We start from the raw sequence: 26,176 nt of genomic DNA on the forward strand, positions 1-26,176 counted from the left end.
ATATGTTCAATAATTTATTGATTGTTTTAATTTCTTGATATTAATAAGTAATTTTAACATTAAGATAATATAATAACGAGGGATTCAATTGATTGCGATAAATAATCAATTTTTGCCGGCTCTTCCCGATTGATATAAAGGATCGAGAGAGAAAAGAGCGCGAAGAAAGTCTCGGTCAGTAGGTAGAAAGCTGGTTGTCACGGAGAAACATTTTCTATCGTCTTCGAGCGATTTACTTCTGGAGGTCAAGCTCGCCCACGTAACCAGCTTCACTTCAGGATTTCAGGGGCGTATCCACGGGGCGTGTTCACGGAGTCGGTAGGATCGACTAGGGGCGGAGTCGTTTCCCCACCGTTTCCAACGCGCGATTTTTGCTCTCGGCAGGAACGCACACGCATATCCGCTATGTATATACATATAAGTCGCTGATTTCTCGTGTGAGTAACACCGTGACGTCGCAAGTTCGGACACGGGTCACAGACAGTAGACTTTGCCGAGTTTTCTTCGGCCGATCGCCGGCTAAACGATTTCTTATGCCGCGACATTGAACGCTTCGTTGTTGAGAAACCGCGTTACATTTTTTTTTCTTATATTCTCTGTCTTTTCTTTTAACAGAGTGCGCTTCCTTATTTGACGAACTTATACGAAAAACAAATCTTGTGAGTGCATCAAGCGTCAACGAGACTTTTCAATCATTGTTCGGTGTTTTCTAACCTTAATTTTTCGTTAAGTTACTAGGACTCGAATGCGACATATTAAATGTAACTTTTTTTCATTCTTTTTTTTCATTATTTCATTTCTTCTGTTCTTTCTGGATATAATATTTCCATAGTTTGGTAATTAGTTCTCTAATATTCTATATATCAATAGAAAAAATATTTATGAAATATGTCAAGTTTTGATCAAATTTATATACTGAATTATTTGAATTTAAAAATACTATCAAAGATTATTAAAACAATTAAAATTTCACGAAAATATATTTGCAAAAACACGAATAAAAGCTTTGTAGATGATAAAGAAAGAATAAAATATAGAAAAAGACTGAAATAAACTTCGATTATTTTCGAACATATAGTATCAACGTTTCACAATCATGATATGATATGAATCTCGAGATATATATATAGTACGAATATCTATCGAATCTTGAATATTTTTGATCAAAATTGGGATTTAATAACGGATCGACGAAATATCCATTTCAGGTGGCGCGATTGATTGCACATATAGATATATCTTACGTACGGTGAACGAGGGAATATCGCAAATTCCGTGACGGTACGGATGGCAAAGGCATTCTGGCGTAGCAATTACCTGCAGGGCGAGGGAGTCAAGTAGCAATATCTGGACCTGTTATCCAGTTCGGTTATCCCGACTGGAATGCTTTGTGTCGCCGGCAATCTGCATTTCTACCTGTTTGAATGGAAGTCTATGAGATTCGCGGCATGATTTCAAATGAAATCGACTCTTTGTCCTCCGGCCGGAAATTTCCAATTCAATAACGTGCTCAGGGAAACGCTGCAGAAACGACTGATTGACTGATATCTACCCAGAATTGGATGGGACGCGAAAAAATGGAGAAGTTTTTCTATCCATCGTCCATCATCGGAGAAACTTGAATACCTTACATTTAGTCAAGATTTTAGTTTTGAGTTGAATTATCGAATCTTATTAACGTTTTCCAACGTTTAAGTATTACCTTAAAATTTCATAAAATTTAATTTTTTAAATTTTCATCATTTAAGAAACAAGTATTAATAAAATTATTTGAAATATTGAATTTCAAAGAATATATGTTTCAAGAAAATGTATTGTATTTTAGCAAGGATTTAAGGGAATTCTTCCATTGGAACCTATGAATGACGAATGCCAAGGAACTTGCTCGACAACCCTTTGTAATGCATTAGAATTTCGCAGCTATCAACAAGGGAGGAAGACGACATTAGCATCAAGGCTAAGGACACCCTTGCCTCGCATTCGCGTCTTAGATCGAAACAGCCCCATGTTTTCGTTGGCCCAGTATTCATGAACGAGGTTTCAACGTGGGGCATTCGACTTCCTTCTCCTTCATGAATTTACAATCGACCGAAGGATTCGCGCAAACGAAGCTTACGTGTGCCATTTCCAAAGAGAAATAGCATTAAATATAGAAATTTAAATAACGATTGTAAAAATTTCAAACAAATTTCACTCCCGAGTGAAGAAAATATCTCCTAGGTACCTACTTTATGATATTATGTTAATGTAAATTTAATAATTTTAATTTCCATTTCTTACTGTATAATAACAACAACCTTTACAGATCATATCGCTTGAACATTGCATCTATTCCCTATATAACTTTTTTCATTAATCAATTAATAATAGATAATGGAAGAAAGATTTATTAATCGTATCAAAAACGGTAATAAATTCGTGGTCCAGCTAATAAGGGCGTTAGTGTTGAAGGAAGGGAGAAAAGGGAGCAATAATAACGAGAAAGATAGCAACTGAAGGTTTAGTGGACAAGGGTTAACGGGGTGAGGGAAAGCGGATGGAGGCTGAAGCCACGTGCTGCTGTCACTGGCACAGATTATATTATATAGGAATGGCAGCGAATAGGTGTAGATATAAGCGTCGAGCGGCAGTTAATAAATATGATAATGGCGGGTGAAGCGAGAGAAAGAGAGGTACGTGTGGGGTGCGATATGGGATACCAGTGTATAAGAGTGACCACCAGAAGCAGAGGCCTGTCACTGTCAGGACCTCTCATATGTCATACGGTATACGCACGCACACACACAAAGGCACACGCGGCGCACGATGACAACATCGAGCGCGAAACGTGTGTGACCATTTTCCCATTTTTCTACTTCGATGTGACGCGATTATACGCGATTTCGGTTCGCATAATTTTCCATTCTCATGCGAAACTAACCTTCCCTTTTAAACTGACCTATTCATTTTTTTTTCAGATAACAAAATTTCTCGGAACAACACGTCGTCATGTTAATAGATTTATATAATTCTAGTAAGTGTTTACGCTCGACACGATCGATACAACTCGTACTTTCCTTACTTCAGACTTTTAAGAAGAAACTATAAGATTTGGAAAAGAAATTGTTGAAGGATCATCGTGGCGTTGATTCGCGAAATTTCATAATATCGTGACGAAATGTTGGAAGAAAAAGAGAAGGAAGAACACGGCCGGTTTCCCCTCGGCTTTCATTAATCTCACTTCCGCAGCAGAAGTCGGAAACAGTTTTCTATCAACCTTTTCCCTTTTGACCCGGTAAATTGCGCGCGCGCGTGTACCTGCTCTGTGTAGCCGCTCTTCCAGGAGCAATTAGTCACGGTGCTCTTGATAAATCGCCGGAATCCTACCCCCGTGGGGTTAAGTCCCGGTTGCAGACCCTCGGCAAATATCCAATAACAACCGGCCGACTCCTGATGCTCTCTCTCTCTCTTTACCTGTATGCCGGGCATTAACCTTCACCTATCGAAGAGATCGGCTTACCTTAATAATCGTAGCTACACCGTCGCGTTCTAAGGGGGTTACGACGTTACGAGGCCAGGAACACGCGAGGGTGTTTCCATGGTTGCTAGTCGCCAAGCTGATTCGTTCCACGCCATGAGAAACGGGCATGATCAAAAATCGTGAGAGATGTAATGAAACATTCTTAGTATTTTCTCTTTGTCGGAGAGGAGGAGTAGAGGTTGATTGTTGAGCTCGATCGGGGTATCGGTTTCTCAATAGGGGAAGGTAATTAGTCGAGCTTTCGTCGGATCACTGTTGAAGAGGATTACATCTTTTTATATGTACACGTATAAATTGAATTATAATCCATGATAAAATTTTACGATATAACGTGTGCTGATGATAATATAGGCTTTCATTCGTGCGGAGAATTTTTTTAAAAATAGAGCGAGTGTATTTGTAATACGAAGAAAACAATTGCCTATTCTGACGACTTGCTGAATCTTGCTGATCAGAGTCGTGTCAATTCAAACGTATATTCAATCCTTTGTCGAATCTCGAGAGTTAATAAGAAAAGAGGGGAAAAATACAAGAGAGAGAGAGAGAAACGTAGGAAAAATACAGGATAGGATAAATACATGTTTCGATGCACTACGTATAGCAAGTTTAAGTTTCCTTTGAATAAGTATCATTTTATTAATATCTCTGTCGTTATTTACAAAACTTTGTAATAATCTCTAATTTTTTTTTTTTTCACCGTCACACGCTACTCGCTATTCGTCAATTGTTATATTTCTTACGCTTTTGTGTGTACCTGTGTACGTATGAATCGGTATTGTACGTGTGTATTTGTCTTCTCGTGTGTATGTGTTATATTAATGTCGATAATGCTCGAGTTCGCTAAAAATCGTTTACAGTAGAACGCGAAATCCTTCACGGGCTCCGTCCGTTGAAATTCACCTCTTTTCAACTTCGGGGCCGGCTTCCACCACTTATCTCACACTCCTTCTATCTTCGTCGCGTGTGCGCCTAAACATCGGCATACCACATATTATATTTACACCATCGAATTCACACCTGTGACCTCGTTATCACAGCGCGCACCTTTTCACTCGCTCGCACGCTCACACACACACACACACACTCTCTCTCTCTCTCCTTTTCATATCCGGCACGTTTTGTTTTTCATCTTCGTCGTTGTCGACCGTGGAAAATCGATTCTCTTCTACGCGAGCGAACCGCGCGCGTCACAATTTCGCGACGGATGCGAGAAATATATATCTCCGTAATATACATCTCTAACTATGTACACGCGTGTCCCCGGCTCGACGTGTCCGTCTGAAATATGCTCGCGACACGGTTTCACCGTTTCCAACAGGAAGGGAAAGGAAACGTTGGATCCGAGCCGTTCAATTGAACAAACCACGCGGCCGATTAATCCGTTTCGAGTCTGTTTCGAATCTAACGTATAAGTCGTGCTCTTGTGCTCTTTCATCCCCGCCCTTTCGAATCCCGCCGCTCGGAAATCGTGAAAGTTAAGAGAATGCTATTTCGCTACGTAATTCAGGTTTTTCCCCCGACTTGGCAGCCCGATTGGTGGCCTTCTTCTTTCCCCCCGCTGATCCTTTTCACCACCGACAGATTCTGCTTCTTTCAACCAACGCTTCCTCTGGTGGAATCTGGTGGTTTACGTTCGAGAAAAAATTGCGGGCTCGTGTATTTACGTGCGAGGATTGTAAGAGAACGTGGCTTGTAGATTTAGATTCGGGTAATAAGCGTCGTTTTTTTTTCTTTTTCTTTCTTTTTTTTTTTGTTTTTTTTTTCTTCTTTAGGTACGGATTGTTTCTTGCAATTGGGATATCTGTTGAAGTGACGTTTTAAAATTGTCTTTTAAAATGTTCTCCGAGATATGGAACGGAACCTGAAAGGAACAAACTTTCGGCATTACGGTTTTTTCTTTGTCGTGTTTGGGATTATTGAGTAAAAATTTAAATTTTCAAGAAACGTCCGATTAAAAAGGGATAAATTTATGAATGGATCTCAAAATAGAACAATGATTGCTAAAGTAAAAAGAACATAGAACGTAGAATTTGAATTTCGTTCCTTTTTTGTTGGTTTCAGGTTCATCTTACTTGCGTTCTTGCAAATGGATTATTTTTTCACTCTCTAGAATTATCGATAATGTATTCCGAAATCGGTTGATGCTTGGACTCGAGCAAAAATGTATCGACAATTCCAGCAGTATCTCGAACAGACCCGTTTTCTCTGATTATTAACTATGATTCGTTAGTACTTTTACTCAGATTACGACCGTGCGTCGAAGTAACGAATCCGTGGCTAAGATAAAACTATTATCTAAATTGCTAGATATCTCTTTTCCCTTTTTCAAAATTTTTATTTAAAATATTTTCTTTTATCCGATCCTATTTTTTTCGCTTTTGTTTTACAAAACTCGTTAAATCGAAAAATTTTTTTACACGCTATTATTTTCTCTTTGGTCCGTTGGAATAAAATAACCAGAATAATTGAAAAATTTCGAAAGCTTGTCTTCGACCATTCGTGACCGCTCCGCACGTAGAATTTCTATCCAGTGGAAATCTGAGTCCTTTTTGATGTTGCACGTTGTTGCAGTACAACAATGTCGCGAAAGTACGTCTCCGATGACACACGCAATGCCCGCGATCGGTGTACGGTTTCTCGCAGTTGGAATCGACACGTTTCGAGTGCGCCAGCCGGATTATTCGCGCACCTGCGATCCGTTTCAACATTTCGTTGCATCGATGCTATGTAAAATTAGTTACGTTTTTCAATCGAAGACTCGTTATTATTAATTTGGAAAACAATCTCGATACAGCAACGCTAGTCTTGTTAAATTGAAATTTAATTAATATTCGAAACTTGGTTGAAGTTATTCTTTGAATTAATACGAATTATATGAATTTCTTTTATACGAATTAATGAGTGGCGGGCAAGATTCTTTCCTCGAAGCAACATTTTAAATTAAATTAGAAAGTACTCGTATCATTGTTAACGTCAAATTGAAGTTCTGATTACTTTGGGTCTTTGTTTGTGTAATAAGATTAACCGCCGATGAAAAATAGACGATAACAGCTAGGCGATCCTCCAATATTTTTTCAGCGCAATTGGTTATCGTTGTTGGGATAAACAAGTGTTAATTGTACGTATATATAATAACGTTCTTCCAAATGTTCACATTCGTGTTTGTTCGTGTATCAAATTTTATTTCTCTTCCAAGATAGAATCACATCGAATATTCCTTCGGAAATTTAAACGTTTGCAATTTAGAAAGAGTTTGGATCCGTTTCCGTGAAAAAACGGATCTCGAGACTGAACAGGAAACAGAATTGAATTTCTACAATAATAATAATTTGTCAATTCGTTAATATGACAAAAATCGATGTAAGTACTTTGTATCGCAGAAAATTATTCGTATTTCCAAATTTCTTTTCATCACGACTCTCATCGATCCAAATATTTAATAACAGTCAAAGTGACTCGCACCTTCGCGCGACTCTTCCTTCGAGCTCCCCTCGAGGGAAAGATCATCGCGCTCAACACTCGAGTAACCGTCCTGCGGTCCACGCAGAATACTCTTCCCTTCGACGTCCCTCGAATCACTTTGTATTCGACGATATTAAGCGCGTTGCAGATTTCACCGAGTCTCTGTCCAGCATCTGCGATGAATATTCGTCACCAAGGGAGGACAGTGTCTCTCTAGATCAGTCTCGTCGTTCAATTCCAACGATCCAGGTAAGCCTGGTTCTGGAAACGATTCACAGAACACGCGACACAGGACTTTTTCTAGGGGCTGTCTTCCAGAGGGTACCAAGCAGCTGGACCTGCGACGGAGGGATTGGCCCCCGCCGCGGATGGCATGTACTACCAGGCCCGACCTTGGAAAGGTAGGTACGCGCCGCATTGCGGCTGTTGCTGCTGCTGCATGCTCTGTTGGGCACCAGTCCTCGAGTACGAGCAATGCTGAAGACTCTGGCTGGACGTTATCACGTGGTTCACACCGACCACCGAGTGATGAGGCACCGAGGAGGCCGCGTGATGAGAGCCGTGGGGGCTCGACGCCGCCGTCATGTGAGGTGCTGGACTCGCCAAGGCCGCGCTTGGTCCGCCACGACTGCCCTCGTTGCCGCCGCCGCTGCCGCACGGTTTCCCATCTTTCACCAGCACCGGCACAGCCACCCGCCGCGGCGAACTGGCGCTCTGCAACAGAGAACAGCGTCGTCCCTCGCGTTAGAGCGCGTCCTGTATTTGGAGGAATGTACAAAAATGATTTTCGTGCGCGAGTCGCAGGGAAGCTAACGCGAGGAAACGAGGGAGGGAGGTAAATTTCGAATCCGGGGAACATGCAGAAGAGAGAAAGGACAGGCTGGCGATCTATCCGATCGAGCGGTGTGTACACTCGATCCACACGTAGGTGCACAGGCCGTGCACGGCGAACCACGGAGAAGACGACGTCGTGGCTCGGCTTCTGTGTTCCAAGCAAACACGTGGGCTCGGTAGGCACAGGTACTTAACCCGTGCGATACTTCGTGATCAGCATTCGAGCGTACTCGTACTCTAGCGGAGGAGACTCTCTCTCTCTCATTACGAATAAACAGTACCAGCTACCGTGGACCACAGCCGGGTTCCAGCTCAGGGGCTCTGTCGAGCCGCGTCAACATCGAGAACTGCTGTCCCTCGTCTCCCTGCGTTTCTATCCGGGGGGATTGAATACGACGAGCGGGACCCCACGGCATGCCAAACAGAAGCCGAAGCAAGCCGGCCGAGTACCTGCCGGGACGACCACTCAGCTGTATCAACATTCAGTACACGACATTCCTCTTCGATCTCCACGTCAGCGACGCTTTAATAATATGATCGCGGCCGCTCGGAAATAACGCCTATTTCGAGTCACGGACGCACACGTATGGCCCGGCTCGTTTTCTTTTTCTTTTTTAAATCGCATGCGAAATTGCGAAAATGGGAACGTCTCTTTTCGATCGTCTAAAAATGCCTCGTCGATTGCATAGCTTAGCGTTAGATGCATCTCGAGAGACCGTATATACACACAGGCTGTATCTCAAGTGGAAAGTAAACATCGAGTGGAAATTATTTTTTGAAGAAAAAAAAAGATTGCTTAATATCCGTGCAAGATACAATCCTCGGAGGAACGCGTTGGAAGAATAAACGATTGTAATTCTAATAAAATTTATGTTTCCAGCGAGAGCTTTTACATTTACTAGCACCACATGCACGTTTTTCCCATTACAGTTTCGTAGATTTAAACGGATTCATGGAGAAAGATTTATTTCTCGAAAAATAAATTCTAACCGCGGCTATATAACGTGATGATCGGAGGTTTACGTACGAAAGGAAACAATGGGGGCGGTGTACGTAACAACGATTCGATTCGAGTGGCCAACATGAACTTACGTGCACGTTACTGGCCGCGAACATAAGTGCAGGCATGCCGTGCACTTCACGCTGACAAAGTGACGATTACGCTAAACGCATGACGGTCGGCGCGCGCGTCACGCGTCACGCCACTTTAGCCACTTCAACACGCGTTAAGCGATTTCCGGCGAAAATGGCCGTGCTTAGGAACGGAGTAGTACGTGTTTATGAGCGGCGACCACTGCGCCATGCATAATGAGCCTCAATGTTGCCGTGATCGCGCGGCCGCGATTGAATTCTCGGGAAGCATATTATGCGTCGATTTCCCTTTCCCCCTTCGAGGAACATCGTCCCCTTTTTAGCAGAGTATACATATTTCCTTCTACGGAAGCGATCGTTGTCACCGGTTGCTTTTTAGGTTAAGGACTCGACCGAGATTCTATTTTATATATTTCTACCTTTAAGCGAGTGAAATACCGTTCGGTTTTATACCTTTTATTTATTTTTCGTGTTAATATTAATCGTTATTCGGCGATTTAATCAGTATTGCAAAAATTCATCGAAACTAATATTTTTTTTTAATAGAAGCGAGAGCGAAGAAGAATCGAAGAAAGGACAGAACGGCTAGGAAAGAATATTCTGATATAGACGATCGCTTTTTTTAAAAAGGATACCCTTTACGGAATATTTAATTCCTTTAATATATCGCGAGGAGACGAGAAACGAGGGCAGGGATATTTGCAAAATAAATTGTACTTGAAACATCTACGTGGTCGCAGCCGATGTTCATTCCATGTATACAGCCGCATCGAATATCTAAATGTGCCGCTTGCGCGCGCCAGTGACTTCCACGTGAATGCATCTCGTGGAAAAACACTCGTCATCGTCGGAACTGATATAATTAACTAAAAGCTGGGCTCTACCAGTGCCACAGCTTTTCCCCTTTTTCGCTCCTCCTCCTATCCCACCTACACCACTACCAAGTCCAGCCCGGCGGTCGTCTATGTCTCGTTTCTTTACTGAAACCTCGGTCGAACAAAGAACCACGAGAAGAGATATTAAAAGATTTCTGCCGGGACCTCTCGTTTCCACGACGAATGGAATTCAATGGGTTTTGTAAACGAGGAAGTGGTTTTTAAATCTAATAACCGATGTTTTACCACGAGTGTAATTACATTAGGCGGTCTCTCGATACTCGCCAAACAACTTTCGCGCCTTCTTTCTGCCAGAAAAATGCTAAAACCAGGCCACGAAGTTTTCATTGCATTCTTATTTTTTTAAGATTCGTAGAGAAAAATAATTTAAATTTTCGTTTTATTCCTTAAAATCGAGAATTAATGATAATAACAATTTATCATTTTCAAACAGATCTTATTATAACTTGATATTTATCTTGATATAAAAATTTTAATTTTGAATTTTTCTTACCGGTTATTTAAATGGAACGATATTCTATCATATACGATTGCGAACGATTTCCTATTTTTACATTCTTTTACATTCTAGACATAAAGATGTCGTAGGCATTCGACTTAAAATCTCGATTGCAACTCGAAGTTACAATCCGCGGGTCGAAAGATCGACGGCTCGCGTCTCGAGGGGAGGGTTAATCGATATCAATAGTAGTAGTATTGGTAACCCCGATTCGCGTCCAGGTGTTGTGCATGACTGTACTCATGGCAAGATGGCGACCGGTCCTCGAGCACCCGTTTCCGCGCTCCCCTGCAGGATACCTCTCTTCCCCTCTCTTGTCGTTCTCTCTTTCTTCTTCTCACCCGCTCTCCCTGCCCGTCTTTTTCTTTCTCTTTCTTTTTCTCATGCTCGCTCGCTCGCGCTGCCACTTGAAATTTTTTTACCGCCGCGAGGGGAGGAAATGGAATAAAACGAAAGAAAGGGAAAAAAGAGGGAAAAAAAATTGGAGCTCTGCCTACCAACCCGTCGTCGTCGTCGACGACGTAGCTACCTTCACGTCGCATATCGTTTTAAATATAAAAACGATTAATTCTATTAGTTATTAATGTTACTAGTTATAATTTTCGTCACATTTTAATAAAAATTCATAAATTATTCCCAATATAATTTAAAAATTCCAGATTCGTACGTTTTTAATACCAACTTTTCACGATGTCACATAAATTTTACTATATATCTTGTAAATAATTATTTGGGAAAGATTGTGTTCCGAAAGCAACAAAAATAAAAAGTTACCAAAATTCTTTTTCTGCAAAAGATTCGATTTTCATATTAAGAAAACTATCTAAACAATGTACTTATTGTATAAAACGATTAATGATATTGTTACGCCCGATGCATATATTGTCACCCATGCACGTGATCCCGGCCACATAATTATACGTATCACCGAACAGATCAAGATAACACAATGAAAATACCGCGCGGGAAATAGAAAGAAACGGTAAACAAATCATTGAATTGAAATCGAAACTATAATAAATAATGGGACAAAAAAGAAAGAAATAGTAAGTTACTAGCTATAAAAGAAGAAAAAGGAATGAAAAGACAGATAGGGAATAAAAAGAAATGAATGAAAGTAAAATCTATAGGGACTAGGAAAAACTAACGAGTAAATTATGGGGCGGTTGCTCGTTCTGGCGTGGACGAATTGAGGGGAAAGGACGGTTCACAGATCGGGACACCGGATAACTTTCAACACCATTAATGTTCTATGGGTGTTTACAAGCTGCCGCTTGGCGGCGACAATGTCGACTCTATTTAGAAACAAAATCGATCGCGATCTAAATAACTACTTGTTATATGTTTAAAAATTGAGATTAATACAATTACGCGTTTAAAATCGTGATGACGTCAAAAGAAGATTGTAAGGTAATTTTAGAGATGAAATCGTGCGAGATCAAGAATTATACGAAGATTAAATATGAGATATTAAGTAGTGAAAATAAATTTAATTAATTCCACGTAAAACAAGTGTTTGTCATTTGTAAAACTGAATATCACAATGGATCAAAACATGAGAATAACTTTGATCCTCGTCACCTGGAAAGTGGTTTTATGCAAAAATCGTGCAACGTATGTGCTTGTTTCCATCGAAATTCGATGAAATGGTGAAGTCGATGCTGGCCGAAAAACACGCTATGAAAATCCGCTTATCTCGAAACGCCATTCCACGTGAAGTGTCGCTCACGTTGAACGTATTCTTTGCAAAAATATTTTCAACTCGTAAAAAACATAGCGGTATAGAGAGAAAAGAAAAAAGAAGATGCGATAACGAAGTAGCTAGATAGAAACGATTTGAAAACATTTCCGAGAAGCGTGTTGCACGTTTCATAGTCGTGCAAGAAATTCATTTTGAAGCGTAAGAAACTGACAGAGAGCAAATAATCGTCGGCATGTTGACACGAAAATGATTTTCAGCGCCGCTAAAACGACACGACATACCGATTCCCGCTAACTCGAATCGAACGATTTGCTGCTAATGCATGCCAGGACATCCGTGATCTCGCATACTCGTACCGGCCTGTAATGTATTCACCGGGACGAATCTGTGTGTATCGGTACGATCGCCGTCTTCTGACATCTCTTTTGAATGTTATTCTTTAGAAGGAAAGGGAACTTGGATGGAAGAGCGATTCGTATTCGTCAGTGCGTACGGCAAGATCGAGACAGGGCACGTTTCGAACTTGCAATTACGATATCTCGGGAATCTGGTGTGTCATTATTAAAGTTGATAAAAAAGAGGGAAGAGAAAAAGAAAGAAAAGAGCTTGTTTGACGGGTTTCTATAGATACGAAATAATATTCGTACGCTTTCGAAATTCTTGTTCTCGACGCCATATTTAAAAAAATTCAAACTAAACTAAACTTTCACATTTAACAATTTTCACACACACATATATATATATATATAAAATTTCATCAACTAATAAAGTTAATATAAATACAAATATTACATAATTATTATATAAATATTGAACATTTTAATTCTCTGATTTCTCTTTTCCAAAACAGGCACTATTGAAATCAATGAATCGTGAGTTTGTCGAGACTTTTGTCGAAACGAATTTTGTCGTTCGTAAAAAAGTGAAAAATATTATAAAACGTAACAAGATATACAGGAAAAATGATGAAGAGAAGAAAACAAAAATAGGAGATAAAAATAAAAATGATCCGGCAACAGTTAGTCGCGAAAACATCGTGGTAATTACATGTTTAACACAGACAATTTTACGTTTCATGGAGATCGGTATCCCTGCAAAAATTTCGACTGGAATAACGAAATGAATGCAGAATCGCTTCGAGCTGGTTGAGTGGACCACTCGAAACGAAATACGATGTGGATGCGAGGATCCGCGTCCGGAATATTTTTCATTTAAAAGCATTTCATTTTGAAACGCTCGATATTTTGTCGTGTGTCTCGCCGTTTCGAAATCCCTCGGGAAATCCGATCTATCGAGGACGCGTATTATCATCACACGAGAGACAGTCGAACGACAGAATTTAATTTAATCCTTGCCTCCTCTCTCTTTCTCTGACTTTCCATACTTTTAGTTTGTATGTTACTATATTTTTCTTTGATATTATATTTTTTGATTTGTTCAAATGTATTTAGATTAATTTTTTTTGTTTCTTTTTTTTAACAGGTAATTACCTGATTTTGAGCATTCTGTTCGGCCATCGCCTTCTCCTTCGCTTGCCTCTTGCACTTGTATCGATGATTTTGAAACCATATTTTTACCTGTAATGTGAAAAAATAATTTTTCCTATTAGAATGAAATTATCATTAATAGGATTACAAAAAGAAAGATAAGCAATATATTGTTTCTGATAAAACGATTTATAAGCTAATAAATATATTCTTTTAATTTTTAAATTTATAAACAATTTAAGAGGAAAAAGAATCGAATTATTGAATTTAAATCTAACTTTTTTTCCTTCTCTAGCATCAGAAGCGGGAGCATATTTTTGGTGCGTGAATTGTCGTCAGGTAGAAACTGAAATATTTTTTCAAAGGGACCAAGTCTTTTATCATGTGTCTACGTTTTAAGTAACCTATGGAACTATTCGTAGTCCCCTTTAAACCTATAATCCACAGTTATTATAAGTTTATTATTCCTCCTAAAAAAAAATTTAATGTCTTCTGTTCACTTTGCTAGATATTTTAAAGAACGATTTCGTTGCATTTTGCTATTGATTCTTTATTAATAAATTTTATAATTTTATTTTATTAACAATTCTTATTTTTATTTATTTAACAAACTATATTGAATATATTTAAAATGAAGAATAGAAAAAAAACTTTTCTAATTATTTGATAAAAAGAAAAAATATTTTTTCTCTTAAAAACTTCATGAACTTTAATCCCATTTAAATCTTCAATTCCAGAATTATCAAATGGATCCTAAAATAGATTTCCCGCAATGAGATCATAAAGAAGTTTTACCGATGGGATTCCTTCCGTGTACGATGTTAAAAGGAAAAAACACCGCAGTTTTATGAAGTTCCGACCCAGAAGCAGCCGTGTTACGCTCGTGAAACCGCTTTTACGGCAATTGAACGCGATTAGGGAAGCCGGCCGTGCGGACGGGATCGAAATCGGCATCTGCTTATGACAGCGGCGCGTTATAATCCGTATTGTGCATTATGCTGCGTTCATAGGGGCGCGTCCTGATCATCATGGTATTGTCGTTGAGTCGCGAAAACAATGCTTTCTGTCGGCCGATTTAATCCTTAACACGATCTTGCCAAGATAATGCCGTCAGTGTTAAACAGTGTTAAACATCGAGCTTAGAACATTATCGAGGTATTACAATCATATGTTTTAAAAATCTAAAAATTTTTAATTGAATATTTTTTTTTTGTTTGATACATGCTCATATTAATAGAATAAATACTTTGAAAATTAATTAATAGATAATATTATACATATATAGATCATGAAAAATATTTAGGGCTTTATAAATAAAGGATCAGGATCATCGAATAAATTATTTCTTGAAACATCGGTTAAGAATTAAATGTTTAATTGACAGATTAAATCAAACAAATTATTATATTATAAATTGAATAATTACTGTATACGAAAATCGGTATATTATTTTGTAATCTTTCTGTTAAAGGTAGATTTATAATGGCGCAAATTGGAACGAGTGAATGAAATTCGGTTGAATTCACGGAGGCAAGGAAAACAGAAGATTGAACAATTTTAAAAATGAGGACAAAGGGGCAAATTAGAGGCATGTGTGAAAGGTACGCCTAAGCCTGATTTTTATCGCATGAATCAAAGGCGAATCCGACCTATATGTTGCCTTGCCTGTAACCTCCTACTCGAGTGCCTGTAACCCGCTGCAATCCCCCTGTGTAGCCCCGTGTAACCCCCCATTGTCGAAGTTATGCGCACCGTAGAATGCAACGAAAGCACTTTAAGGGGCTCCGTGCAGTAGACCGTGTCTCAAGAGCCTGCCACCGTCTGTCTAATTCTTTGAATATTAGCGGGATCGGCCACCCTCGAAAATTCTTGTTCCCCTTCGAGGCAGTCCTCGTCCGCCGCCTCACGTGTGCGCCAGGAATACCGATCCATGGAGAACACAATTTTCCAATTGCCGTTTTATGAAGTGATTACCCAATACATTTCTAGGAATACTTGTATCTATTTGCTGATATACAATGATTCATGTTTTAATTTGTCATTGGTCCTTGAAATAAGTGTTATGGAAAAGAATCAAATATTGTGAGTATTGACTACCAATGTAATTACACATCTTATTAATTCCGTAAAGTTAAGTGGTTTCTTATGTTCCTACAAAAGCTTATTTCATTTCTTTCAATTGTTTTCTAATTAAAATTAATTATGTATTCGATTCTAATTTATATTATTAATAGCCAATACTAGTCGGAAGATGAGAATGAAAATTATATCATTATATTTCCAAGAAATCTGGATATTATTTTTTTTATTGAAATACTTTTCATCAATATATCATATATTATAATATGAAATTTTATTTATTTTAAATTCATTCATTTTAATTCAGCTCATTTTCAGGATCAAGTATCGCATATATAAATCGCTCGTAATCATGGAAGGTGCTTAAAAACAAGAGGAAGAAAAAGAAGGAGCAAAGGTTGCGAAGAAAAGCGCTTTGTATCTGGCGAGTCCTTTCGCGCGACTTTCCGCGTATGTTTTGTGGTGCGACTGATGCGTAGGGCGGAGAGACCTTATCTAAAAGCCACGAAGAGGTACTAGACGAGGGAAGTACTCTCTCGCCGCTCCCGTTCGTTAATTCCTTTTCCACCGATAATCCACTCGTTGAAGCCGGTGGAGTTTCGGGTGTGCGGCGACTTCGAGAGGTCTACAAACAGCCTTGCTTGCCTCAACGCGTTCTTGCATTCTCTACTTTCACGTGTCACCCATTCCTTTTTGTCCTGAGCCTTCTTGCCCTCGCGAGCTGGACGATGCAATTGAAATATGAATGTATATACCTCGTTGCTGTTCTCGCGTTTGTTGTTTGCAATTTCTTTTTTATCTTTAGTTTATAACCATATAAAAAATTTACAAAAGTTTCAGAAAATATTTAAGACGTTTAATAATTAATGTTAAAATAATGAAATAAGAGATTTCAAAAAGAAAATGAAAAAAAGGATCTACGAAAAGAATCAAAAGGTATGATATTCAAGTAAATTTTATTGAGTATATATATATGGATATCTGAATTGTATTCGGATCGAAAATTTGCAGGCAGGAATGGCAAAAGATTCGACGAAATGAAGGCAGGATATAAACTGACAAAGAGAATTGTTATTTCAAGGGAATGGTCTGTCCGTCAGTCCGTTTGTCCGTTGCTCCCACAATGGTGCGGTGTGTAAACAGAGAAAGTTGAACGAGATAGGGATATAACTAGTATATATATATTCGCAATCCATGGAAGAAAGAAATTCGTGACAAATACCGATTCTTGACGATAAAAGCATATAACTTTACATCTTTACCGTAGAAATGGAAATATAAATAATTGATCGGTATTTCTTTTCCTTGTAAAATTTTTATTTTTGAGAATATTCAAAAACTTACTATCTACATTTTTTTCAATCGTGTTGAAATATTGTTTGTAAAAGATATTTGTAAAAAAAATGGACTATCAGATGATTAGATGCGAAATATTAGAAAAGAAATGAGAAACGACTTGTTTATCTTCGATGGATAGGTCGGAATTTGTGCAAAAAGGCAGCAGGGCCTGCAGGGGTCCGGGCAAGGTTTGCTCAACACCAAGAAAAGGGGAGTTTAGCTTTAACTTCCGATTAACTCGTGGTTAACTCTCGTTCAGCCAGGTAAATGAAACGCTTCTCGAAACCATTCGAGCGAATCTGCGAACACCCTACGTTTTTCTTTCTTTCCGTATACATCGTAAAAGTCTACCTGTTCCTTTGAACTAGTCGAAAGAAATAAGTTTTTTCACGGCTGATTTAAGATTAATCTAATATCGACTCTAGAATTTTCATAGTCGTTAATAAATTTTCTTCTATTTTCAGATTACGCATCAGTTAACCTCAAAACGAACAAAGTTAACATACGAATTTTCTCGATGAATTTTTCTTCCTTTCATTCATCGTAAAAGTGAAGATCGGATCTATTGATCACAACTTTATTTCGTTTCGTGCATATTTAAACATTCCATTCAGAATATTTATCGGTCTTTAATCAACGATTATCCACCTGGACACACCGGCTCCGCCTGTGCACATGCCATCTATCTCTTACTTTGACATTAATTAGTGTATCGAATAGCGATAAATTCAGAGAGCAGTTCATCAAAGCGGAGGACACGCGACATTTGGGAGGAACATCGAGTACCTGTTTGGCTTATGCTCGACAGAGGCCCGAGATCGTACATCCGTTCGAGCAGGGAGTATGCGGTTAAAGTGGACGATTGATCAAGTTAGCGTAATGTCATTACGTCGCGTACATTGAGGGTTCACGCAAAATCACCACCACCATCGTAAGCAACGGAGTATTGGGCGTTACCACCCTTCGTAGGCCCGCCAACTGTTTCCTCGGGCAATTTCACTCGACACCAACATTCGACGGATTATCCAATGGAAACCCCCATGTAGCCGCGGGCTGCAGGATAGTTCACGGATTGTTCCGATGTTGCTCGAAAGAAAGACGCGTGTAATTGACGAGAATTGCCACTCGAGGTGTTCCGAACCGTTTCTGAACGCATCCGTTTGCCTCGGGCTACATGGGTGATTTTCTTCTGATCTATTGTTGTTGGAAATGATCTTGGTACTCTCTTTTCTTCTTTTAAAGTTGAATTGAAAAATTTGTAAAAAAATTATTCGTCTTTTGATTTTTTATTTTCGTCATGGAAGAAAAGAAAATTGTGTTGGAAAAGTGTTGAAAAAGATTAAAGGAGAAAATATTTATCCAATATTCTCTTTTTTATCAAGTGATATAATGAAATATAAAAAGTGGAATTATTTTAGAATCTGGATAAACTTTCCCAATGGAATCTTCTACCAACTTAACTCAAATTATAATTATTTGCAGAAGGAGTTGGCGGCGAGGAAAAGTCGCAGGAAAAAGGGATTTGCAAAGCTTGATTTTAAGTCACGGACGTGTTTCCATCGCAAAGTGCAAGGAACCGCAACGATGAGCTTGCGAATACTAGGATCAAGCAACGTCAAATTATGATTAGGGCTGTTAATTGTCCCGTGTTGACCCTTCTGAGTGGTGGCCCGTGGGCAAACACGATTCCCGCCTCCCTTTTGTTGTTTTAACTCAATACCGTCGGCCGGGGATGACTTACCGATTACCAGTCGGGATGTCTGAAAACCTGGGGTCTTCGGCCCAGCAAATAGAAATGACTTTCCAGTTTCTCTTTAACGAGCCTCACATTTAATTCGCTTTCTGTGTGAACAACTAATCATATATTCTTCCTTTTCAACGATAAACGAGGTATAGAGTGATCACTTTCAAATCTTCTTCATATCTTAAAAATATTTACAAGAATAATTACAAGAACGATAAATTTATATTTATTTCAAAAAATTATAGGGACAATCAGGTGTTTGATCCATTGGTGCAAGATTAATATTAAAATTCAACAAGTTTTCTGTTCAATATGTGCCACACGTGGAACACTCTTACGTTCTAAAACAATTGAAAGCAAAAATTTTGAAGAAAATGCGGGAATCATTTGGTCTTGATCGCACTTTTCCACCCTCTAATTTCTTCGTCGTTTCACGGCAGGGATGATCCAATAGCCGGGGACGCGAATGTTTGCGGTTCAAAATGTATGCACCCTCGCGTCCCGAAATTGCAGTGGGATTACAAAAGAACGGGTCCGCGCGTTCTACAGGGCGTAGCATAAAAAGAAATTGGTGGCGTATTACGCGACCGGCACGTTCGAGTGTATTTACAATACACTCGTAAATCTGCCTCCTCGTCGCGATAATTGATGCAAACACGTTGAAAAACTCATGAGACGGTAGTTGTATCGCATAGATCCGCGTTGGGAGAACAATTGTTGCCGATTATTTTCAAACAGCCGAAGAGGCTGCTTAGAGGAGCTCGCTGAATCGTTTCCGTTGCAATCAATGCACCATTTACACGAAGTTTCATTATAGCATGAAAATGGAACGTAGGTAAGTAGAAATACACGGTAGCCATATAGGTAACCTCTGATTCATTAATATCTTCGTTAATACCTTACAACGTAATTTTCCTCGAGTTTGAAACTTTTTCAGAGAGACTTTTCAGGTGGAACACGGTGTTCCTCCAAGCATATTCAAAAAAATTCAAAGAATCTAAAGAATTTATGAATCCATTATCATTCTCAATCTCGTCGAACGTCGAATTTTGATGTTAACGAATACGCTTTCGTTGGATCTTGCGCGGATCCTCGATCTTCAGTTAATTCGATTACTCCTCGTCGAAAATCAATTAGACCAATTGTTCAAGGTCACTCGCTAACGTCACCCTCGCATTTCAACGAAGGATATCGAATAATTTGTATATTTCATTGCTTCTGTCAAGTTCTCGAGATGCGACTTGAAGATCGTCTCCGATCGACGACTTTTGCAGTGACCTGTAGGTTTCACGGGAAGACGAGGAAAAAGAGAGGAATGCAATTACGCCGGCCACATACTGCCTGTGTGCGTGGCGGTGTGACGCGGGGGCGGCCGCAAAAGCCGACGACATATTCATGCGTGCGTTATTATGCGAGGGAGCCGTGAGTGCACTCGAGAGATACGCGCACGCGTTCCACGACGTCCAATTAACCGCACGCATTTCGACACCAAAGGAATTTCACGCGCGCGCGTGCCCGCGCGCATCTTCCAAGATAACCTCAAATCCGTTCGAAGAAGAATGTATATGTATAACCGAGCATCTTTGCAACAATGATAATAATTTAAATAACAAATTTTCACCTCGAAACGATTTCCCACATCGCGCATTATCATATTTAAACGTACGAATATAGAGGAATTTAATATCGTCACGTATAGATCGTAACTTACTAACGTCGAATAATTTTTGATGGAGATGTACGATCATTTCCACGGTTCTTTTCTCGTTAAAGGATGCGATGTTGTTACAACGACCTTAGCCTGCATATTCATGGCCGTCGAAAATGTTCCTGGCGAGAAAAATTTCATGGGTGACACTTTTCCACGAGCGTTTCGCCGCGTCGACGATCCGTTTCCCGTCTTTGGGACATGGCTGCCCCTCTCTCTCTCTCTTCCTATCGTCGCATCATCCCCTGTCTCTTTGGCACGGGACACACAGATGCGTCCCTCCATTTTGCGCTCGCATTGTTACTCCAAGTGCAGTCTCCCCATTGTTACAATGGTTGGCCACTCCTGGCATTGTTGCCGGTATTGTTATTATTATCGCTACTGTTACCGGTTGCGGCCGACCGGCGAATGGAGAAGAGGAGAGCCAGCTGCTTCGTCGAGTGCCGCATTAGAGGCAAATTACACTCCCTCTGGTCCGCCTCCTCTCTCTCTCTCTCTCTCTCTCACTCACTCACTCTTTTTCACTTTGCCGAGTCGGTTGTCTCACTTTTTCTCAGTTACGTTCTGGATTTTACCCCCTTTTTAAGCTCGAAATTTCGATCGGTATCGGATTCGAGCGAGAGATGTCGATCTCTCTCGGAAGATTTCCAAAACAATGGTATCGAATTTTGGCTTTTTAAAATTGATTTTTAAAAATAAATTATCGGATGTTTCTCTTTTTATAGGAATATACCACTCGAGATAACCTATAACCTAAAAACGATTCACAACAATCGAGGTTACGCGGGTTTTTGATTCGAACACGTTCAATGATGTTTCACATTCTAAAAACTGTATCCAATAATCACGGAGAATGAAGACAGAGGGAGCCAAGGAACGGCACGAGAGAAACCGACGATCAATCGGGATGCATAATTAATCGGTCGCTACGTGGACGAATTAAACGAGCAATTCGGAGTACGAAATTGATCGCAACAATTTAATCGCGAGAGGCCGCGCGCAACGGGTCTCCGCAAATTATGCCCGGTGAGTTACAACGAGTTTAAAGCTCGTTAAAACGCAAAAGACCGACCGGTGCAAGAGAGAGAAGTTAATTAGAAGGAATTAAAAAAAAAAAAAAAAAAAGTAGAGAAAGAACGGAAAACGTAACGGAAAGAGAGAGAAAGAGAGAGAGAGAGAGAAAGGAAAAAAGGGAAAAAGAAAAAAGTACCTATATCAAGGGGAATTTAGACGACCTGCGCCGTGCGGTTGGTGAGCATGGCGAAAAAGGGAGACATTAATTAAAGTGCAAAAAGCGCGGGGCAAGCCTGATCAAAAGTTAAATAATTAATAGAAAGGCTGAAGTTCGGGCGAGATCGTGGATTAAATGAAAAATCACCCAAGTGAGGAATTCGCGGGCCTCGAAATCAGGTGCAGACGAAACAACCGCCGCCCGCCATCCATTGTTTCCTGTCAAACAATTGACGATTGACGTTTATTGTTAGCGCCAGCCAGATCGTCCACTGACTCCTTCTACTTCTTTCCAAAAACTCGAAACCTATCGACCCATCGTCCAGGTGAGACCGTTGCGCTTCGAAAATGCAAATGTATATGGAATTTTGGCTGGTAATTTTGAAACGATCTTATTATAATTTTTTATTTTAGGTAAATCATCATCGTGTTTTGCTAAGAAGAAAAACTTTACGAAGTAAAGGAATCCAACGGAAAGAAAAAAATAGTACGTAATACGAAATAAATTTAGTAGGTAAAAATTTATAAGCGAATATAAATATTTAAACGGAAGAGAGATATATATTTTTTTCGAAGTTTTGATCGTAATTTTTGAAAAATATTCACCGTTCGTTAGAAAAAAGTAAGAAAATTCGAAAGGGAAAGCTGTTTCGCAAATATTGTTCCATCTTCCAACAACCCTGCATAAACGTTCCGTCGTGTATTATTGGAGCAGAAAGGAATATTAGATGGTTGTATATTCACGTTCAAAGGGTGGATCCGGGCATCAAGTTAAAGCTCGCCATAAATTTGCTCGTCCATCCAGGAATCCTTTAATACTGTTTACGGATGGCTCACGCGCTACAAGGTATATATATTATCCCGCCCTTATGTAAATTGTCTCTTATCATATCTGCGATAGAGAAGTCGATTGGCACGGTAAATTTAACGAAATTGAATTTAATTCTCATTTTAAATAATAATAACGAATAATAAAACAAGGGAGCATTCTTGGGGTTTTTAAACAAAGAATTTGCCTCTTCTCCTCCTAGTGATAAACATCCGAGGCAAAAAAGAAAGGCGAGGGTAGAGGGAAGAGGGGGAGAGATTCGAGAACGAACCGCGACAACCGTGGAGCGTGCAGCCTCGCAATTCAACCACGGAGATAATCGTAATAATGGGTTTGCCTACCACCGAATCTACCCTCTTCGACTTTATATAGCAGCCTTGAGAGGAGGAGCACTGAAGAGGACTGCGCGAGTTCAATGTCGTGCAAACACACGTGATGGTTCGACGGTATCTCTGCAAAATGATCGACAGGATTTCCTCCAGATCCCTTGCCACGTACTTGCTGCAACCTCATTACCTCTTTGTATACCTCTTTTCATTGGATCTTCCGCGTCTCACGTTCAACATTTTCGATTATCATTACACCTGGATAAATCCCAAAAAGATATCACAATACCAAGATAAAGTTATATACATATATGTATAAATTCGGTTAAACGATATTGACGAAACGTTTCTCCGTTTCAGGAAAATTGAAAAGAAATGGAAAAATCATCAAAGTTATTTTATCCTTTCGAAATTTGCCCGAACAAAACCAAAATGGCGAAAGAAGAGAAGGGAGAGCGGCAAGAAGAGAACGGTCGATTCCTGATTCCCATCAGGATCCATCATCGAGCCGAACGAGCAGAAAGGAATCGGTGCTTCTCGTCGAGTCAGTCGAGTGCTCGTCTCGTTACTCGAAACGGGGTCGATTTTGCGTGACGTTCTCCCGGAAACGGTCGATGCGGCACTTTGGCCCGTCGATCGGGCAAACGACAGGCGGAAAATTCTTTTTTTCTTTCCTTTCTCTCCTTACTTCTTCCTCCTCCTCCTCCTCCTTTCTTTCCTTTTTTTTTTCGGCATCTCTCGATCCTTTGCAAGCTCTCGAAAGTGTGCTCGCGTCGAACTCGAGGCTCGAGTATCTTGGAGAGCGCGGATCGGTATATATCTCCTTCCCGTTCGTTACGTCGTTCGACTCGTTAATTCAGTATCGATTCTCGATCGCGTCCCAAAGAATTTTCCTCGAGGGCCGTCGAATCCGCAATAGCCTTTTCTCGCGATGAAAAATCTGTCTTTCTCATTTAGCTCGATTACCAAGGATCGTAACCCCGATGTTTTCGCGGATCTTCGCTGCCTTTGAAACAAGTTCAAGTTTGCCTTTTAAAATTATCTCACTGAAAGGGACAGATTTATTCATTTTCGAGTTAATCGACCTCTCCCCCCCGTTTCCAACATTCGCAGATTTTTATATTTCCTTTCCTCTCGCATAAACAAACACGAAATATACTCAAAAAAAAAAGATTTCACAAATTGTTGTTCGATACGTTCCCAAAAAGCATATAACAAAATTATTAATTTCGTTTCACGTAATCTCCAAAAAAGAAAAACACGATGCGTTGTTCCATAACTTTTTCTCTCGAAAAGATCGTCGAAGGAAGAGAAAAAAAAGAGAAGCAGAGGGAACAATAGGCAATTACCGATAATATTCGAATCTTTGCCCCGTAAAAATGCTTCTTCTTCTCGCGGTGCAACGCGAGCATGCTCCACTTCCTCCGACCTTTCCTCGCGCAATATCGCTTTCGTGGGGCACGTAAGATTCACACAGCTCTCGCATAATGATTCGTTAGTCTCCCCCGTGCAGCCATCGTGGGCTACCTACAGAGCACGACTTCGTACGTAGACTTCGAGTGGCCGGTAAGTGGATGGTACCGCAGGGTGGCGGGTCTCGCACACACACACACACACACACGTGTACACACGTACAATACACATACCGGCAGCTCGTTTGGTCTCTATTTGTCCCCAGAAGTTCAAGAGTCCGCTGCATATATATACACACACACACACATACAATACACGTACCTACACGTATATATAAAACGATCAACTTCTCTCTCTCTCTCCTTCCATCCATTCTATCTATCCATCTTTCACCGTCTCTCCTTCAAACATCTCTTTCCGCGTCCCGTTTCCGAGGCTGGCCTTCATGGCCGGCATTCACGGCTCGGGCGAGATCCGAGTACCATCGACTCTGAAACTCGTTATCGAAACTTGGGCGCGCAACACCGAGCCTCGCCCCCGGCGAAACCACGCGAAAATCCACGGCTGATTGCAATCAGCCCTCTCAGCGCACTTCCATTCCGCGTAGACTTAGTCGCGGGCTATGGGAGGAGGGGAGGAGTTGCCGACGACTTCCGGTTTAGGGAGCCTTCCGTTTAACGCGCGAGCTTTAAGGCGGCGTCGCATTTTCCACGCTCCTTGTTTCGATTCCTCCAACAAACGGGGTCTGTTGAACACTTGGAAATCGTTTCGAGGGGGGCGTTATTGAGGAGGAAATGTTAAAGGAGGACGATTTCTGAGGATTGCATGGAATTTTATGATACGAATTTTTGTTAACGAAGCTACGTTATATTATAATAATGTAATCACGAGTGGTAAATTCGTTGTGTAATCGTGGATCGAATTGGATTCGCGTGTGATGGACGGAGAGGGCGACTTTTTGTGAGACGAAGCGACGAACTAAACGAGGGGACGAGCGACCAGGATGCAACCAATGAGCTGCGCAACAATTATTTATTGTTGCCAGACTGCCACATCGTGCCGAGCAGACCTGTCTGCCCAATGAAGATTGCTCGTTAAAATTTGATTCTGACCAGACCGCTTTAAATGGTCGCCGCCGAAACGATTCTCTCGAATTGTCTAAATCGACTTATTACCAACGTGTAGCATTGGAACAGCCAATAGTGGGATTATAAATTCGAAAACGATCGATCAATGGCTCCACGGAATTTCGATATTAAGCGTCGTATTATTAATCGTGGCCGATAGAAAGCCGGCAACGGGGAAAAATTTCGGGTTCCAAAAACAATATTTACATGTCGGGACTTGTACTCTTCGACTCACCATTCTACCTGCTCGAATTCCTCCTCTCTCCTGCTTTGAACAAACACACCTCTTCGAGGACTATTTTCGACGCATCAGCCTCTACGATTTGCTTAACACTTTCACCACTAGAGAACGTGTTAAATGGCACAACTTTAACACCGTCGATCAAAAATCCGATACTCTCAAAATTAACAACCGATGGAACATGATATTTCGTATACCTGGCGAAAAAGAAGGAGAATTATACCGTTAGAAGAAAGAAAGAAAATATATATATATATATTCATTTTTAACCCAAGATCGACTGGTTGGATCAGGAGCGAGTTGGACGTTAATATCGAAGATTTCTCAAGCATTTAAAAGTCGATCCGTAATCGAATGTCTATTCGCCGGCAGTCGTTTCCGGCTAACAACTCCGACGCAACCAACGCCCCTGAGGTCGATCGATCCGATTGGCCGAGAGACGTAGATACACCCACGCGTACACCCACCACCTGCTCCCTGCAATTAATCTCCTCTCAGAAATTAATCCTCGTCGTGTACGTGTGCGGGCGATGCAAGCGTGCGCGCACGATTTCAAGCCTCGTGTTCCGTAGCAAAAATAGTTGGTCGAGAGTTGATCGAGAGAGACGAGTTTGTTGCGTCGAAATTAGCCGTGTTAAGGGAACGACGA

The 26,176-nt window shown here is 40.4% G+C and overlaps 1 protein-coding gene and 2 long non-coding RNA genes across 7 annotated transcripts in view; 2 read left to right on the top strand and 1 right to left on the bottom strand.

Annotated features, from left to right (window-relative positions):
* LOC114577038 (uncharacterized) lies at positions 1-4,745 on the top strand. Of its 3 annotated transcripts, none has more exons than XR_009829718.1 (4): positions 1-836; positions 1,209-2,220; positions 2,306-2,885; positions 2,958-4,745. It is a non-coding gene; the product is annotated as an uncharacterized LOC114577038 (long non-coding RNA). The 3 variants fall into 3 exon arrangements; XR_009829719.1 differs by having other exon boundaries at positions 1-761; XR_009829717.1 differs by having other exon boundaries at positions 75-659.
* The window catches only part of LOC107994321 (homeobox protein Nkx-2.4), a 28,944-nt gene continuing 6,893 nt past the window's right edge, over positions 4,126-26,176 (bottom strand). The window contains exons 3-4 of one of the 2 annotated variants that reach the window (XM_062075053.1): positions 13,496-13,582; positions 4,126-7,696 (exon numbers count right to left, since the gene is read on the bottom strand). In XM_062075053.1, coding sequence (XP_061931037.1) covers positions 7,361-7,696; positions 13,496-13,582 — 423 coding nt within the window. In that variant the 3' untranslated portion in view covers positions 4,126-7,360. The remainder of the gene's footprint in view (positions 7,697-13,495; positions 13,583-26,176) is intronic. The other variant, XM_062075054.1, reaches the window with a different exon arrangement.
* LOC114577037 (uncharacterized) lies at positions 12,228-18,483 on the top strand. 2 transcript variants are annotated; one of them, XR_009829723.1, is made up of 7 exons: positions 12,228-12,774; positions 12,856-13,044; positions 13,488-14,647; positions 14,964-15,093; positions 15,890-16,507; positions 16,583-16,702; positions 17,374-18,483. It is a non-coding gene; the product is annotated as an uncharacterized LOC114577037 (long non-coding RNA). The 2 variants fall into 2 exon arrangements; XR_009829724.1 differs by having other exon boundaries at positions 16,406-16,507.

Source organism: Apis cerana, linkage group LG5, assembly GCF_029169275.1.
Source record: "Apis cerana isolate GH-2021 linkage group LG5, AcerK_1.0, whole genome shotgun sequence".
Lineage (NCBI taxonomy): Eukaryota > Metazoa > Arthropoda > Insecta > Hymenoptera > Apidae > Apis > Apis cerana.